This window comes from Oncorhynchus masou, chromosome 31, assembly GCF_036934945.1.
Source record: "Oncorhynchus masou masou isolate Uvic2021 chromosome 31, UVic_Omas_1.1, whole genome shotgun sequence".
Classification (NCBI taxonomy): Eukaryota; Metazoa; Chordata; class Actinopteri; order Salmoniformes; family Salmonidae; genus Oncorhynchus; species Oncorhynchus masou.
In genome coordinates this window covers 47,144,833-47,160,879 of record NC_088242.1, presented here as the reverse complement: position 1 = coordinate 47,160,879, position 16,047 = coordinate 47,144,833, and the positions used below count along the sequence as shown (strand labels likewise).

Below are 16,047 nucleotides of genomic sequence, written 5' to 3'. Positions count from 1 at the left end.
AAGAGAGAGAGAGAGAGAGGTAGAGAGAGAGAGAGAGGTAGAGAGAGAGAGGTAGAGAGAGAGAGAGAGAGATGTAGAGAGAGAGAGAGAGGTAGAGAGAGAGAGGTAGAGACAGATAGAGCGAGAGAGAGAGAGAGAGAGAGAGAGAGAGAGAGAGAGAGAGAGAGAGGCAGAGATAGAGATCCCTCTTGCATCTGATGGTGTGAGTGTTGGGTTGGATTTGGGAGCCTATGAAGTGCCAGCCAGCCCAGTGTTTACCAGTAAACCAATCTCCACCGCCTCCGTTCAGACTCACACTCAGGTAGGAAGAGTCCCAGGGCCATGCGGCAGTGTGCGGAGCCTGCATGGGTGTGTGTGCACTCCCCACCAGGGGTGCTGGTGCTGCTGCTCTCCATCCTCACCGCAGAGTTCCCTCTGAGAGCTTTGGAGGGCCGCAGCGTAGGCTGGGGCTCCACCTATCCAGGCCCATGTGTGGTTTCCTGCTCCCAGACTGTGCACTTGGTTTGGGAACTGCCACCTGTAGCCCCTCTCATGGAGCTGAGGTCTGGAGCCTGGGTTGCGGTACGCAGTGAGGCCTCTAGAGCGAGCTGGTGGGGGGAGTCTAGGGTGGAGGCTGAATGGGATGAGAGAGATAAGGTGGGCGGCTGCTGGGGGTCAAGGGTCACTTCCTGCAGGGCGGAGAGGGCTGGAGGAAAGGTATCCCAGGGGGTGGCACCGTCTACTGAGAGAGGATGACACCCAGTCAGAGACACAGACAGACAGACAGACAGGCAGACAGACAGACAGACACAGACACCCAGACAGACAGAGACACAGACAGACAGAGACACAGACAGACAGAGACAGACAGAGACAGAGACAGACACCCAGGCAGAGACAGAGACAAACACCCAGACAGACAGAGAGAGACAGAGACAGAGACAGAGACAGAGACAGACAGACAGACAGACAGACAGACAGACAGACAGACAGACAGACAGACAGACAGACAGACAGACAGACAGACAGACAGGCAGACAGACACACAGAGATACAGACAGAGACAGAGACAGACACCCAGTCAGAGACACAGACAGAGAGACACCCAGACAGAGACAGAGACATACACCCAGACAGAGACAGAGACAGATACCAAGACAGAGACAGAGACCCAGGCAGAGACAGAGACAGACACCCAGGAAGAAAAAGACACAGACACCCAGACAGAGACACAGAGACAGACACCCAGACAGAGACAGAGACAGACACCCAGACAGAGACCCAGGCAGAGACAGAGACAGACACCCAGGCAGAGACAGAGACAGACACCCAGACAGAGACAGACAGAGACAGAGACAGAAAGAGAGAGACAGACAGAGACAGACAGACAGACACACAGACACACAGACAACAGACAGAGACACAGACAGAAAGACACAGACAGACACAGACAGACACAGACAGACCCAGTCAGAGACACAGACAGACAACCAGTCAGAGACACAGACAGACACCCAGTCAAAAACACAGACAGAGACAGACACCCAGTCAGAGACACAGACAGAGACAAGACACCCAGACAGAAACAGACACCCAGTCAGAGACACAGACAGACAGAGACAAACACCCAGACACCGAGACAGAGACAGACACCCAGACAGAGACACAGAGACAGACACCCAGACAGAGACACAGAGGCAGACACCCAGACAGAGACACAGACAGACACCCAGACAGAGACACAGACAGACACCCAGTCAGAGACAGACACCCAGTCAGACACAGAGAGACAGAGACAAACACCCAGACACCGAGACAGAGACAGACACCCAGACAGAGACTGAGACAGACACCCAGACAGAGACACAGAGACAGACACCCAGACAGAGACACAGAGACAGACAGCCAGACAGAGACACAGACAGACACCCAGTCAGAGACACAGACAGACACCCAGTCTGAGACACAGACAGACGCCCAGTCAGAGACACAGACAGACGCCCAGTCAAAGAAACACACAGACACCCAGTCAGAGACACACACAGACAGACAGAGACAGACACCCAGACAGAGACAGAGACAGACACCCAGACAGACAGACAAAGACACCCAAACAGAGACAGAGACAGATACAGAGACAGAGACAGACACGAAGACAGAGACAGAGACAGAGACAGACACCCAGACAGAGACAGAGACAGACACCCAGATAGAGACAGAGACAGACACCCAGGCAGAGACAGAGACAGACACCCAGGCAGAGACAGACAACCAGACAGAGACAGAGACACCGACACCCAGTCAGAGACACAGACACCCAGTCAGAGACACAGAGAGACACCCAGACAGAGACAGAGACAGACACCCAGACAGAGAAAGAGACAGATACCAAGACAGAGACAGAGACAGACACCAAGACAGAGACACAGAGACAGACACCCAGACAGAGACAGAGACAGACACCCAGACAGAGACCAAGGCAGAGACAGACACCCAGGCAGAGACAGAGACAGACACCCAGACAGAGACAGACAGAGACAGAGACAGACAGAGAGAGACAGAGACAGACAGATAGACACACAGACACACAGACAACAGACAGAGACACAGACAACAGACAGAGACACAGACAGACACAGACAGACACAGACAAACACCCAGTCAGAGACACAGACAGACGCCCAGTCAGAGACACAGACAGACACCCAGGCAAAAACACAGACAGATAGACACCCAGACAGAGACACAGACAGATAGACACCCAGACAGAGACACAGACAGAGAGACACCCAGACAGAGAAACAGACAGAGAGACACCCAGACAGAGAGAAAGACAGACACCCAGACAGAGACAGAGACAGACACATGGACAGAGACAGACAGAGACAGAGAGAGACAGAGACAGACTTAGAGAGACAGAGACAGACAGACAGAGACATACAGACAGACACAGACAGACATAGACAGACAGACAGACACAGACACACAGACACACACACACAGAGACACAGACAAACACAGACAGAGACACAGACATACACCCAGTCAGAGACACAGACAGACACCTCGTCAGAGACACAGACAGATACCTAGTTAGAGACACAGACAGACTCCCAGTCAGAGACACACACAGACACCCAGTCAGAGACACACACAGACACCCAGTCAGAGACACACACAGACAGACAGAGACAGACACCCAGACAGAGACAGAGACAGACACCCAGACAGACAGAGACAGACACCCAGACAGACAGACAAAGACACCCAAACAGACAGACTCCCAGTCAGAGACACACACAGACACCCAGTCAGAGACACACACAGACAGACAGAGACAGACACCCAGACAGACAGAGACAGACACCCAGACAGACAGAGACAGACACCCAGACAGACGGACACAGACACCCAGACAGACGGACACAGACACCCAGACAGACAGACACAGACACCAGACAGACAGACACAGACACCCAAACAGACAGAGACAGACACCCAGAGAGTGACAGAGACAGACACCCAGATAGTGACAGAGACAGACACCCAGACAGACACAGACAGACAGAGACACACAGACAGACACACAGCCAGACACACAGACAGACACACAGTCAGACACCCAGTCAGACACAGACAGACAGACACAAACACCCAGAATGAGAAAGAGACAGACACCCAGAATGAGAAAGTGACAGACACCCATACAGAGACAAAGACACCCAGACAGAGACAGAGACACAGACACCCAGACAGAGACACAGAGAGACAGACATCCAGACAGAGACACAGAGAGACAGACATCCAGTCAGAGACTGAGACAGACACCCAGACAGAGACAGAGACAGACACCCAGACAGAGACAGAGACAGTCACCCAGACAGAGACAGAGACAGTCACCCAGACAGAGACAGAGACAGTCACCCAGTCAGAGACACAGACAGACACCCAGACAGAGACACAGAGAGACAGACATCCAGTCAGAGACTGAGACAGACACCCAGACAGAGACAGAGACAGACACCGAGACAGAGACAGACACCCAGACAGAGACAGAGACAGTCACCCAGACAGAGACAGAGACAGTCACCCAGACAGAGACAGAGACAGTCACCCAGACAGAGACAGAGACAGACACCCAGTCAGAGACAGACACCCAAACAGAGACAGAGACCCAGACAGAGAGAAAGACAGACACCCAGACAGAGACAGACACATGGACAGAGACAGAGAGAGACAGAGACAGACTTAGAGAGACAGAGACAGACAGACAGAGACATACAGACAGACATAGACAGACAGACACACAGACACACAGACACACACACACACACACAGAGACACAGACAGACACAGACAGAGACACAGACATACACCCAGTCAGAGACACAGACAGACACCTCGTCAGAGACACAGACAGATACCTAGTTAGAGACACAGACAGACTCCCAGTCAGAGACACACACAGACACCCAGTCAGAGACACACACAGACAGACAGATACAGACACCCAGACAGAGACAGAGACAGACACCCAGACAGACAGACAAAGACACCCAAACAGACAGACACAGACACCCAGACAAACAGACACCCAGACAGAGACAGAGACAGACACCCAGACAGAGACAGACACCCAGACAGAGACAGAGACAGACACCCAGTCAGAGACAGAGACAGACACGCAGACAGAGACAGACACCCAGACAGAGACAGAGACAGACACCCAGGCAGAGACAGAGACAGACACCCAGGCAGAGACAGATAGACACCCAGACAGAGACAGAGAGAGACACCCAGACAGAGACAGAGACAGACACCTAGGCAGAGACAGAGACAGACACCCAAACAGAGACAGAGACAGACACCCAGACAGAGAGAAAGACAGACACCCAGACAGAGACAGAGACAGACACATGGACAGAGACAGACAGAGACAGAGACAGACAGACAGAGACATACAGACAGACACAGACAGACATAGACAGACAGACACACAGACACACACAGAGACACAGACATACACTCAGTCAGAGACACAGACAGACACCTCGTCAGAGACACAGACAGATACCTAGTTAGAGACACAGACAGACACCCAGTCAGAGACACAGACAGACACCCAGTCAAAAACACAGACAGAGATAAGACACCCAGACAGAGACAGACACTCAGTCAGAGACACAGACAGAGACAGACACCCAGACTGAGATTGAGACAGACAGAGACAGAGACAGACACCCAGTCAGAGACAGACACCCAGTCAGACACAGACAGACAGAGACCAACAACCAGACAACCAGACAGAGCCAGACACCCAGACAGAGACAGAGACAGACACCCAGGCAGAGACAGAGACAGACACCCAGGCAGAGACAGATAGACACCCAGACAGAGACAGAGAGAGACACCCAGACAGAGACAGAGACAGACACCTAGGCAGAGACAGAGACAGACACCCAAACAGAGACAGAGACAGACACCCAGACAGAGAGAAAGACAGACACCCAGACAGAGACAGAGACAGACACATGGACAGAGACAGACAGAGACAGAGACAGACAGACAGAGACATACAGACAGACACAGACAGACATAGACAGACAGACACACAGACACACACAGAGACACAGACATACACTCAGTCAGAGACACAGACAGACACCTCGTCAGAGACACAGACAGATACCTAGTTAGAGACACAGACAGACACCCAGTCAGAGACACAGACAGACACCCAGTCAAAAACACAGACAGAGATAAGACACCCAGACAGAGACAGACACTCAGTCAGAGACACAGACAGAGACAGACACCCAGACTGAGATTGAGACAGACAGAGACAGAGACAGACACCCAGTCAGAGACAGACACCCAGTCAGACACAGACAGACAGAGACCAACACCCAGACAACCAGACAGAGCCAGACACCCAGACAGAGACTGAGACAGACACCCAGACAGAGACAGAGAAAGACACCCAGACAGACAGAGACAGACACCCAGACAGACAGAGACAGACACCCAGACAGACAGAGACAGACAGCCAGACAGACAGACACAGACACCCAGACAGTGACAGAGACAGACACCCAGACAGTAACAGAGACAGTGACAGAGACAGACACCCAGGCAGAGACAGACACCCAGAATGAGAAAGAGACAGACACCCACAATGAGAAAGAGACAGACACCCACAATGAGAAAGAGACACAGACACAGAGACAGAGACACAGACACCCAGTCAGAGACAGAGACAGAGACACAGACACCCAGTCAGAGACACAGACAGAGACAGACACCCAGTCAGAGACACAGACAGAGACAGACACCCAGACAGAGACACAGACAGAGACAGACACCCAGACAGAGACACAGACAGAGAGAGACACCCAGACAGAGACACAGACAGAGACAGACACCCAGACAGAGACACAGACAGAGACAGACACCCAGACAGAGACACAGACAGACACCCGGTCAGAGAAACAGACAGACACCCAGTCAGAGACACAGACAGACAGAGACAGACACCCAGACAGAGACAGACACCCAGACAGAGTCAGACACCCAGACAGAGACACAGACAGATACAGACACCCAGACAGAGACACAGACAGAGACACAGACACCCAGACAGAGACACAGACACCCAGACAGAGACACAGACAGAGACAAGACACCCAGACAGAGACAGACAGACACCCTGTCAGACACAGACAGACAGAGACAAACACCCAGTCAGAGACACAGACAGACACCCAGACAGAGACACAGAGAGACAGACATCCAGTCAGAGACTGAGACAGACACCCAGACAGAGACAGAGACAGACAACCAGACAGACAGAGACAGACAACAGGACACCCAGTCAGACACAGACAGACAGACACAAACACCCAGAATGAGAAAGAGACAGACACCCAGAATGAGAAAGAGACAGACACCCATACAGAGACAAAGACACCCAGACATAGACACATACACCCAGTCAGAGACACAGACAGAGACAGACACCCAGACAGAGAAGAGACAGAGAGACAGACATCCAGTCAGAGACACAGACAGACAGAGACAGACACCCAGTCAGAGACAGACACCCAGTCAGAGACACAGACAGACACCCAGACAGAGAAGAGACAGAGAGACAGACACCCAGACAGAGACAGACACCCAGTCACAGACAGACACCCAGTCAGAGACACAGACAGACACCCAGACAGAGAAGAGACAAAGAGACATACACCCACTCAGAGAGACAGACACCCAGTCAGAAAACACAGACAGACAACCAGTCAGAGACACAGGCAGACACCCAGTCAGAGACACAGAGAGACAGAGACAGACACCCAGACAGAGACACAGAGACAGACACCCAGAAAGAGACACAGACAGAGACAGACACCCAGACAGACACAAAGAGACAGACACCGAGACAGAGACACAGACAGAGACAGACACCCAGACAGAGACACAGACAGACACCCAGTCAGAGACACAGACAGACACCCAGTCAGAGACACAGACAGACACCCAGACAGAGACAGAGAGACATACACCCAGTCAGAGACACAGACAGACAGAGACAGACACCCAGACAGAGACAGACACCCAGACAGAGACAGACACCCAGACAGAGACAGACACCCAGTCAGAGACACAGACAGTCACCCAGACAGAGAAGAGACAGAGAGACAGACACCCAGTAAGAGACACAGACAGACAGAGACAGACACCCAGTCAGAGACAGACACCCAGACAGAGACAGAGACAGACAACCAGACAGAGACAGAGACAGACACCCAGACAGAGACAGAGACAGACACCAAGACAGAGACAGACACCCAGTCAGAGACAGACACCCAGTCAGAGACACAGACAGACACCCAGACAGAGAAGAGACAAAGAGACAGACACCCAGTCAGAAAACACAGACAGACAACCAGTCAGAGACACAGACAGACACAGACAGAGACACAGACATACACCCAGTCAGAGACACAGACAGACACCTCGTCAGAGACACAGACAGATACCTAGTTAGAGACACAGACAGACACCTCGTCAGAGACACAGACAGATACCTAGTTAGAGACACAGACAGACTCCCAGTCAGAGACACACACAGACACCCAGTCAGAGACACACACAGACACCCAGTCAGAGACACACACAGACAGACAGAGACAGACACCCAGACAGAGACAGAGACAGACACCCAGACAGACAGAGACAGACACCCAGACAGACAGACAAAGACACACAAACAGACAGACTCCCAGTCAGAGACACACACAGACACCCAGTCAGAGACACACACAGACAGACAGAGACAGACACCCAGACAGACAGAGACAGACACCCAGACAGACAGAGACAGACACCCAGACAGACGGACACAGACACCCAGACAGACAGACACAGACACCAGACAGACAGACACAGACACCCAAACAGACAGAGACAGACACCCAGAGAGTGACAGAGACAGACACCCAGATAGTGACAGAGACAGACACCCAGACAGACACAGACAGACAGAGACACACAGACAGACACACAGACAGACACACAGACAGACACACAGTCAGACACCCAGTCAGACACAGACAGACAGACACAAACACCCAGAATGAGAAAGAGACAGACACCCAGAATGAGAAAGTGACAGACACCCATACAGAGACAAAGACACCCAGACAGAGACAGAGACACAGACACCCAGACAGAGACACAGAGAGACAGACATCCAGACAGAGACACAGAGAGACAGACATCCAGTCAGAGACTGAGACAGACACCCAGACAGAGACAGAGACAGTCACCCAGACAGAGACAGAGACAGTCACCCAGACAGAGACAGAGACAGTCACCCAGTCAGAGACACAGACAGACACCCAGACAGAGACACAGAGAGACAGACATCCAGTCAGAGACTGAGACAGACACCCAGACAGAGACAGAGACAGACACCGAGACAGAGACAGACACCCAGACAGAGACAGAGACAGTCACCCAGACAGAGACAGAGACAGTCACCCAGACAGAGACAGAGACAGTCACCCAGACAGAGACAGAGACAGACACCCAGTCAGAGACAGACACCCAAACAGAGACAGAGACCCAGACAGAGAGAAAGACAGACACCCAGACAGAGACAGACACATGGACAGAGACAGACAGAGACAGAGAGAGACAGAGACAGACTTAGAGAGACAGAGACAGACAGACAGAGACATACAGACAGACATAGACAGACAGACACACAGACACACAGACACACACACACACACAGAGACACAGACAGACACAGACAGAGACACAGACATACACCCAGTCAGAGACACAGACAGACACCCAGAGACACAGACATATACCTAGTTAGAGACACAGACAGACTCCCAGTCAGAGACACACACAGACACCCAGTCAGAGACACACACAGACAGACAGATACAGACACCCAGACAGACAGACAAAGACACCCAAACAGACAGACACAGACACCCAGACAAACAGACACCCAGACAGAGACAGAGACAGACACCCAGACAGAGACAGACACCCAGACAGAGACAGAGACAGACACCCAGTCAGAGACAGAGACAGACACGCAGACAGAGACAGACACCCAGACAGAGACAGAGAGAGACACCCAGGCAGAGACAGATAGACACCCAGACAGAGACAGAGAGAGACACCCAGACAGAGACAGAGACAGACACCTAGGCAGAGACAGAGACAGACACCCAAACAGAGACAGAGACAGACACCCAGACAGAGAGAAAGACAGACACCCAGACAGAGACAGAGACATACACATGGACAGAGACAGACAGAGACAGAGACAGACAGACAGAGACATACAGACACACAGACACACACAGAGACACAGACATACACTCAGTCAGAGACACAGACAGACACCTCGTCAGAGACACAGACAGATACCTAGTTAGAGACACAGACAGACACCCAGTCAGAGACACAGACAGACACCCAGTCAAAAACACAGACAGAGATAAGACACCCAGACAGAGACAGACACTCAGTCAGAGACACAGACAGAGACAGACACCCAGACTGAGATTGAGACAGACAGAGACAGAGACAGACACCCAGTCAGAGACAGACACCCAGTCAGACACAGACAGACAGAGACCAACACCCAGACAACCAGACAGAGCCAGACACCCAGACAGAGACAGAGACAGACACCCAGGCAGAGACAGAGACAGACACCCAGGCAGAGACAGATAGACACCCAGACAGAGACAGAGAGAGACACCCAGACAGAGACAGAGACAGACACCTAGGCAGAGACAGAGACAGACACCCAAACAGAGACAGAGACAGACAGACAGAGACATACAGACAGACACAGACAGACATAGACAGACAGACACACAGACACACACAGAGACACAGACATACACTCAGTCAGAGACACAGACAGACACCTCGTCAGAGACACAGACAGATACCTAGTTAGAGACACAGACAGACACCCAGTCAGAGACACAGACAGACACCCAGTCAAAAACACAGACAGAGATAAGACACCCAGACAGAGACAGACACTCAGTCAGAGACACAGACAGAGACAGACACCCAGACTGAGATTGAGACAGACAGAGACAGAGACAGACACCCAGTCAGAGACAGACACCCAGTCAGACACAGACAGACAGAGACCAACACCCAGACAACCAGACAGAGCCAGACACCCAGACAGAGACTGAGACAGACACCCAGACAGAGACAGAGAAAGACACCCAGACAGACAGAGACAGACACCCAGACAGACAGAGACAGACACCCAGACAGTAACAGAGACAGTGACAGAGACAGACACCCAGGCAGAGACAGACACCCAGAATGAGAAAGAGACAGACACCCACAATGAGAAAGAGACAGACACCCACAATGAGAAAGAGACACAGACACAGAGACAGAGACACAGACACCCAGTCAGAGACAGAGACAGAGACACAGACACCCAGTCAGAGACACAGACAGAGACAGACACCCAGTCAGAGACACAGACAGAGACAGACACCCAGACAGAGACACAGACAGAGACAGACACCCAGACAGAGACACAGACAGAGAGAGACACCCAGACAGAGACACAGACAGAGACAGACACCCAGACAGAGACACAGACAGAGACAGACACCCAGACAGAGACACAGACAGACACCCGGTCAGAGAAACAGACAGACACCCAGTCAGAGACACAGACAGACAGAGACAGACACCCAGACAGAGACAGACACCCAGACAGAGTCAGACACCCAGACAGAGACACAGACAGATACAGACACCCAGACAGAGACACAGACAGAGACACAGACACCCAGACAGAGACACAGACAGAGACACAGACACCCAGACAGAGACACAGACACCCAGACAGAGACACAGACAGAGACAAGACACCCAGACAGAGACAGACAGACACCCTGTCAGACACAGACAGACAGAGACAAACACCCAGTCAGAGACACAGACAGACACCCAGACAGAGACACAGAGAGACAGACATCCAGTCAGAGACTGAGACAGACACCCAGACAGAGACAGAGACAGACAACCAGACAGACAGAGACAGACAACAGGACACCCAGTCAGACACAGACAGACAGACACAAACACCCAGAATGAGAAAGAGACAGACACCCAGAATGAGAAAGAGACAGACACCCATACAGAGACAAAGACACCCAGACATAGACACATACACCCAGTCAGAGACACAGACAGAGACAGACACCCAGACAGAGAAGAGACAGAGAGACAGACATCCAGTCAGAGACACAGACAGACAGAGACAGACACCCAGTCAGAGACAGACACCCAGTCAGAGACACAGACAGACACCCAGACAGAGAAGAGACAAAGAGACATACACCCACTCAGAGAGACAGACACCCAGTCAGAAAACACAGACAGACAACCAGTCAGAGACACAGGCAGACACCCAGTCAGAGACACAGAGAGACAGAGACAGACACCCAGACAGAGACACAGAGACAGACACCCAGAAAGAGACACAGACAGAGACAGAGACACAGACAGAGACAGACACCCAGACAGAGACACAGACAGACACCCAGTCAGAGACACAGACAGACACCCAGTCAGAGACAGAGAGACATACACCCAGTCAGAGACACAGACAGACAGAGACAGACACCCAGACAGAGACACAGAGACAGACACCCAGAAAGAGACACAGACAGAGACAGACACCCAGACAGACACAAAGAGACAGACACCGAGACAGAGACACAGACAGAGACAGACACCCAGACAGAGACACAGACAGACACCCAGTCAGAGACACAGACAGACACCCAGTCAGAGACACAGACAGACACCCAGACAGAGACAGAGAGACATACACCCAGTCAGAGACACAGACAGACAGAGACAGACACCCAGACAGAGACAGACACCCAGACAGAGACAGACACCCAGACAGAGACAGACACCCAGTCAGAGACACAGACAGTCACCCAGACAGAGAAGAGACAGAGAGACAGACACCCAGTAAGAGACACAGACAGACAGAGACAGACACCCAGTCAGAGACAGACACCCAGACAGAGACAGAGACAGACAACCAGACAGAGACAGAGACAGACACCCAGACAGAGACAGAGACAGACACCAAGACAGAGACAGACACCCAGTCAGAGACAGACACCCAGTCAGAGACACAGACAGACACCCAGACAGAGAAGAGACAAAGAGACAGACACCCAGTCAGAAAACACAGACAGACAACCAGTCAGAGACACAGACAGACACAGACAGAGACACAGACATACACCCAGTCAGAGACACAGACAGACACCTCGTCAGAGACACAGACAGATACCTAGTTAGAGACACAGACAGACACCTCACAGAGACACAGACAGATACCTAGTTAGAGACACAGACAGACTCCCAGTCAGAGACACACACAGACACCCAGTCAGAGACACACACAGACACCCAGTCAGAGTCACACACAGACAGACAGAGACAGACACCCAGACAGAGACAGAGACAGACACCCAGACAGACAGAGACAGACACCCAGACAGACAGACAAAGACACCCAAACAGACAGACTCCCAGTCAGAGACACACACAGACACCCAGTCAGAGACACACACAGACAGACAGAGACAGACACCCAGACAGACAGAGACAGACACCCAGACAGACAGAGACAGACACCCAGACAGACGGACACAGACACCCAGACAGACAGACACAGACACCAGACAGACAGACACAGACACCCAAACAGACAGAGACAGACACCCAGAGAGTGACAGAGACAGACACCCAGATAGTGACAGAGACAGACACCCAGACAGACACAGACAGACAGAGACACACAGACAGACACACAGACAGACACACAGACAGACACACAGTCAGACACCCAGTCAGACACAGACAGACAGACACAAACACCCAGAATGAGAAAGAGACAGACACCCAGAATGAGAAAGTGACAGACACCCATACAGAGACAAAGACACCCAGACAGAGACAGAGACACAGACACCCAGACAGAGACACAGAGAGACAGACATCCAGACAGAGACACAGAGAGACAGACATCCAGTCAGAGACTGAGACAGACACCCAGACAGAGACAGAGACAGACACCCAGACAGAGACAGAGACAGTCACCCAGACAGAGACAGAGACAGTCACCCAGACAGAGACAGAGACAGTCACCCAGTCAGAGACACAGACAGACACCCAGACAGAGACACAGAGAGACAGACATCCAGTCAGAGACTGAGACAGACACCCAGACAGAGACAGAGACAGACACCGAGACAGAGACAGACACCCAGACAGAGACAGAGACAGTCACCCAGACAGAGACAGAGACAGTCACCCAGACAGAGACAGAGACAGTCACCCAGACAGAGACAGAGACAGACACCCAGTCAGAGACAGACACCCAAACAGAGACAGAGACCCAGACAGAGAGAAAGACAGACACCCAGACAGAGACAGACACATGGACAGAGACAGACAGAGACAGAGAGAGACAGAGACAGACTTAGAGAGACAGAGACAGACAGACAGAGACATACAGACAGACATAGACAGACAGACACACAGACACACAGACACACACACACACACAGAGACACAGACAGACACAGACAGAGACACAGACATACACCCAGTCAGAGACACAGACAGACACCTCGTCAGAGACACAGACATATACCTAGTTAGAGACACAGACAGACTCCCAGTCAGAGACACACACAGACACCCAGTCAGAGACACACACAGACAGACAGATACAGACACCCAGACAGAGACAGAGACAGACACCCAGACAGACAGACAAAGACACCCAAACAGACAGACACAGACACCCAGACAAACAGACACCCAGACAGAGACAGAGACAGACACCCAGACAGAGACAGACACCCAGACAGAGACAGAGACAGACACCCAGTCAGAGACAGAGACAGACACGCAGACAGAGACAGACACCCAGACAGAGACAGAGAGAGACACCCAGGCAGAGACAGATAGACACCCAGACAGAGACAGAGAGAGACACCCAGACAGAGACAGAGACAGACACCTAGGCAGAGACAGAGACAGACACCCAAACAGAGACAGAGACAGACACCCAGACAGAGAGAAAGACAGACACCCAGACAGAGACAGAGACATACACATGGACAGAGACAGACAGAGACAGAGACAGACAGACAGAGACATACAGACAGACACAGACAGACATAGACAGACAGACACACAGACACACACAGAGACACAGACATACACTCAGTCAGAGACACAGACAGACACCTCGTCAGAGACACAGACAGATACCTAGTTAGAGACACAGACAGACACCCAGTCAGAGACACAGACAGACACCCAGTCAAAAACACAGACAGAGATAAGACACCCAGACAGAGACAGACACTCAGTCAGAGACACAGACAGAGACAGACACCCAGACTGAGATTGAGACAGACAGAGACAGAGACAGACACCCAGTCAGAGACAGACACCCAGTCAGACACAGACAGACAGAGACCAACACCCAGACAACCAGACAGAGCCAGACACCCAGACAGAGACAGAGACAGACACCCAGGCAGAGACAGAGACAGACACCCAGGCAGAGACAGATAGACACCCAGACAGAGACAGAGAGAGACACCCAGACAGAGACAGAGACAGACACCTAGGCAGAGACAGAGACAGACACCCAAACAGAGACAGAGACAGACACCCAGACAGAGAGAAAGACAGACACCCAGACAGAGACAGAGACAGACACATGGACAGAGACAGACAGAGACAGAGACAGACAGACAGAGACATACAGACAGACACAGACAGACATAGACAGACAGACACACAGACACACACAGAGACACAGACATACACTCAGTCAGAGACACAGACAGACACCTCGTCAGAGACACAGACAGATACCTAGTTAGAGACACAGACAGACACCCAGTCAGAGACACAGACAGACACCCAGTCAAAAACACAGACAGAGATAAGACACCCAGACAGAGACAGACACTCAGTCAGAGACACAGACAGAGACAGACACCCAGACTGAGATTGAGACAGACAGAGACAGAGACAGACACCCAGTCAGAGACAGACACCCAGTCAGACACAGACAGACAGAGACCAACACCCAGACAACCAGACAGAGCCAGACACCCAGACAGAGACTGAGACAGACACCCAGACAGAGACAGAGAAAGACACCCAGACAGAGACAGAGAAAGACACCCAGACAGACAGAGACAGACACCCAGACAGACAGAGACAGACACCCAGACAGACAGAGACAGACAGCCAGACAGACAGACACAGACACCCAGACAGTAACAGAGACAGACACCCAGACAGTAACAGAGACAGTGACAGAGACAGACACCCAGGCAGAGACAGACACCCAGAATGAGAAAGAGACAGACACCCACAATGAGAAAGAGACAGACACCCACAATGAGACAGAGACACAGACACCCAGTCAGAGACAGAGAC

At 51.9% G+C, this 16,047-nt stretch overlaps 1 protein-coding gene across 1 annotated transcript in view; it reads right to left on the bottom strand.

The window, feature by feature from the left end:
* Positions 1-561: 561 nt before the first annotated feature.
* The window catches only part of LOC135524029 (membrane-associated guanylate kinase, WW and PDZ domain-containing protein 2-like), a 358,255-nt gene continuing 342,769 nt past the window's right edge, over positions 562-16,047 (bottom strand). The window contains 1 exon segment of the mRNA XM_064951156.1: positions 562-718. Within this exon segment, the coding sequence (XP_064807228.1) occupies positions 662-718 (57 nt within the window). The 3' untranslated portion in view covers positions 562-661.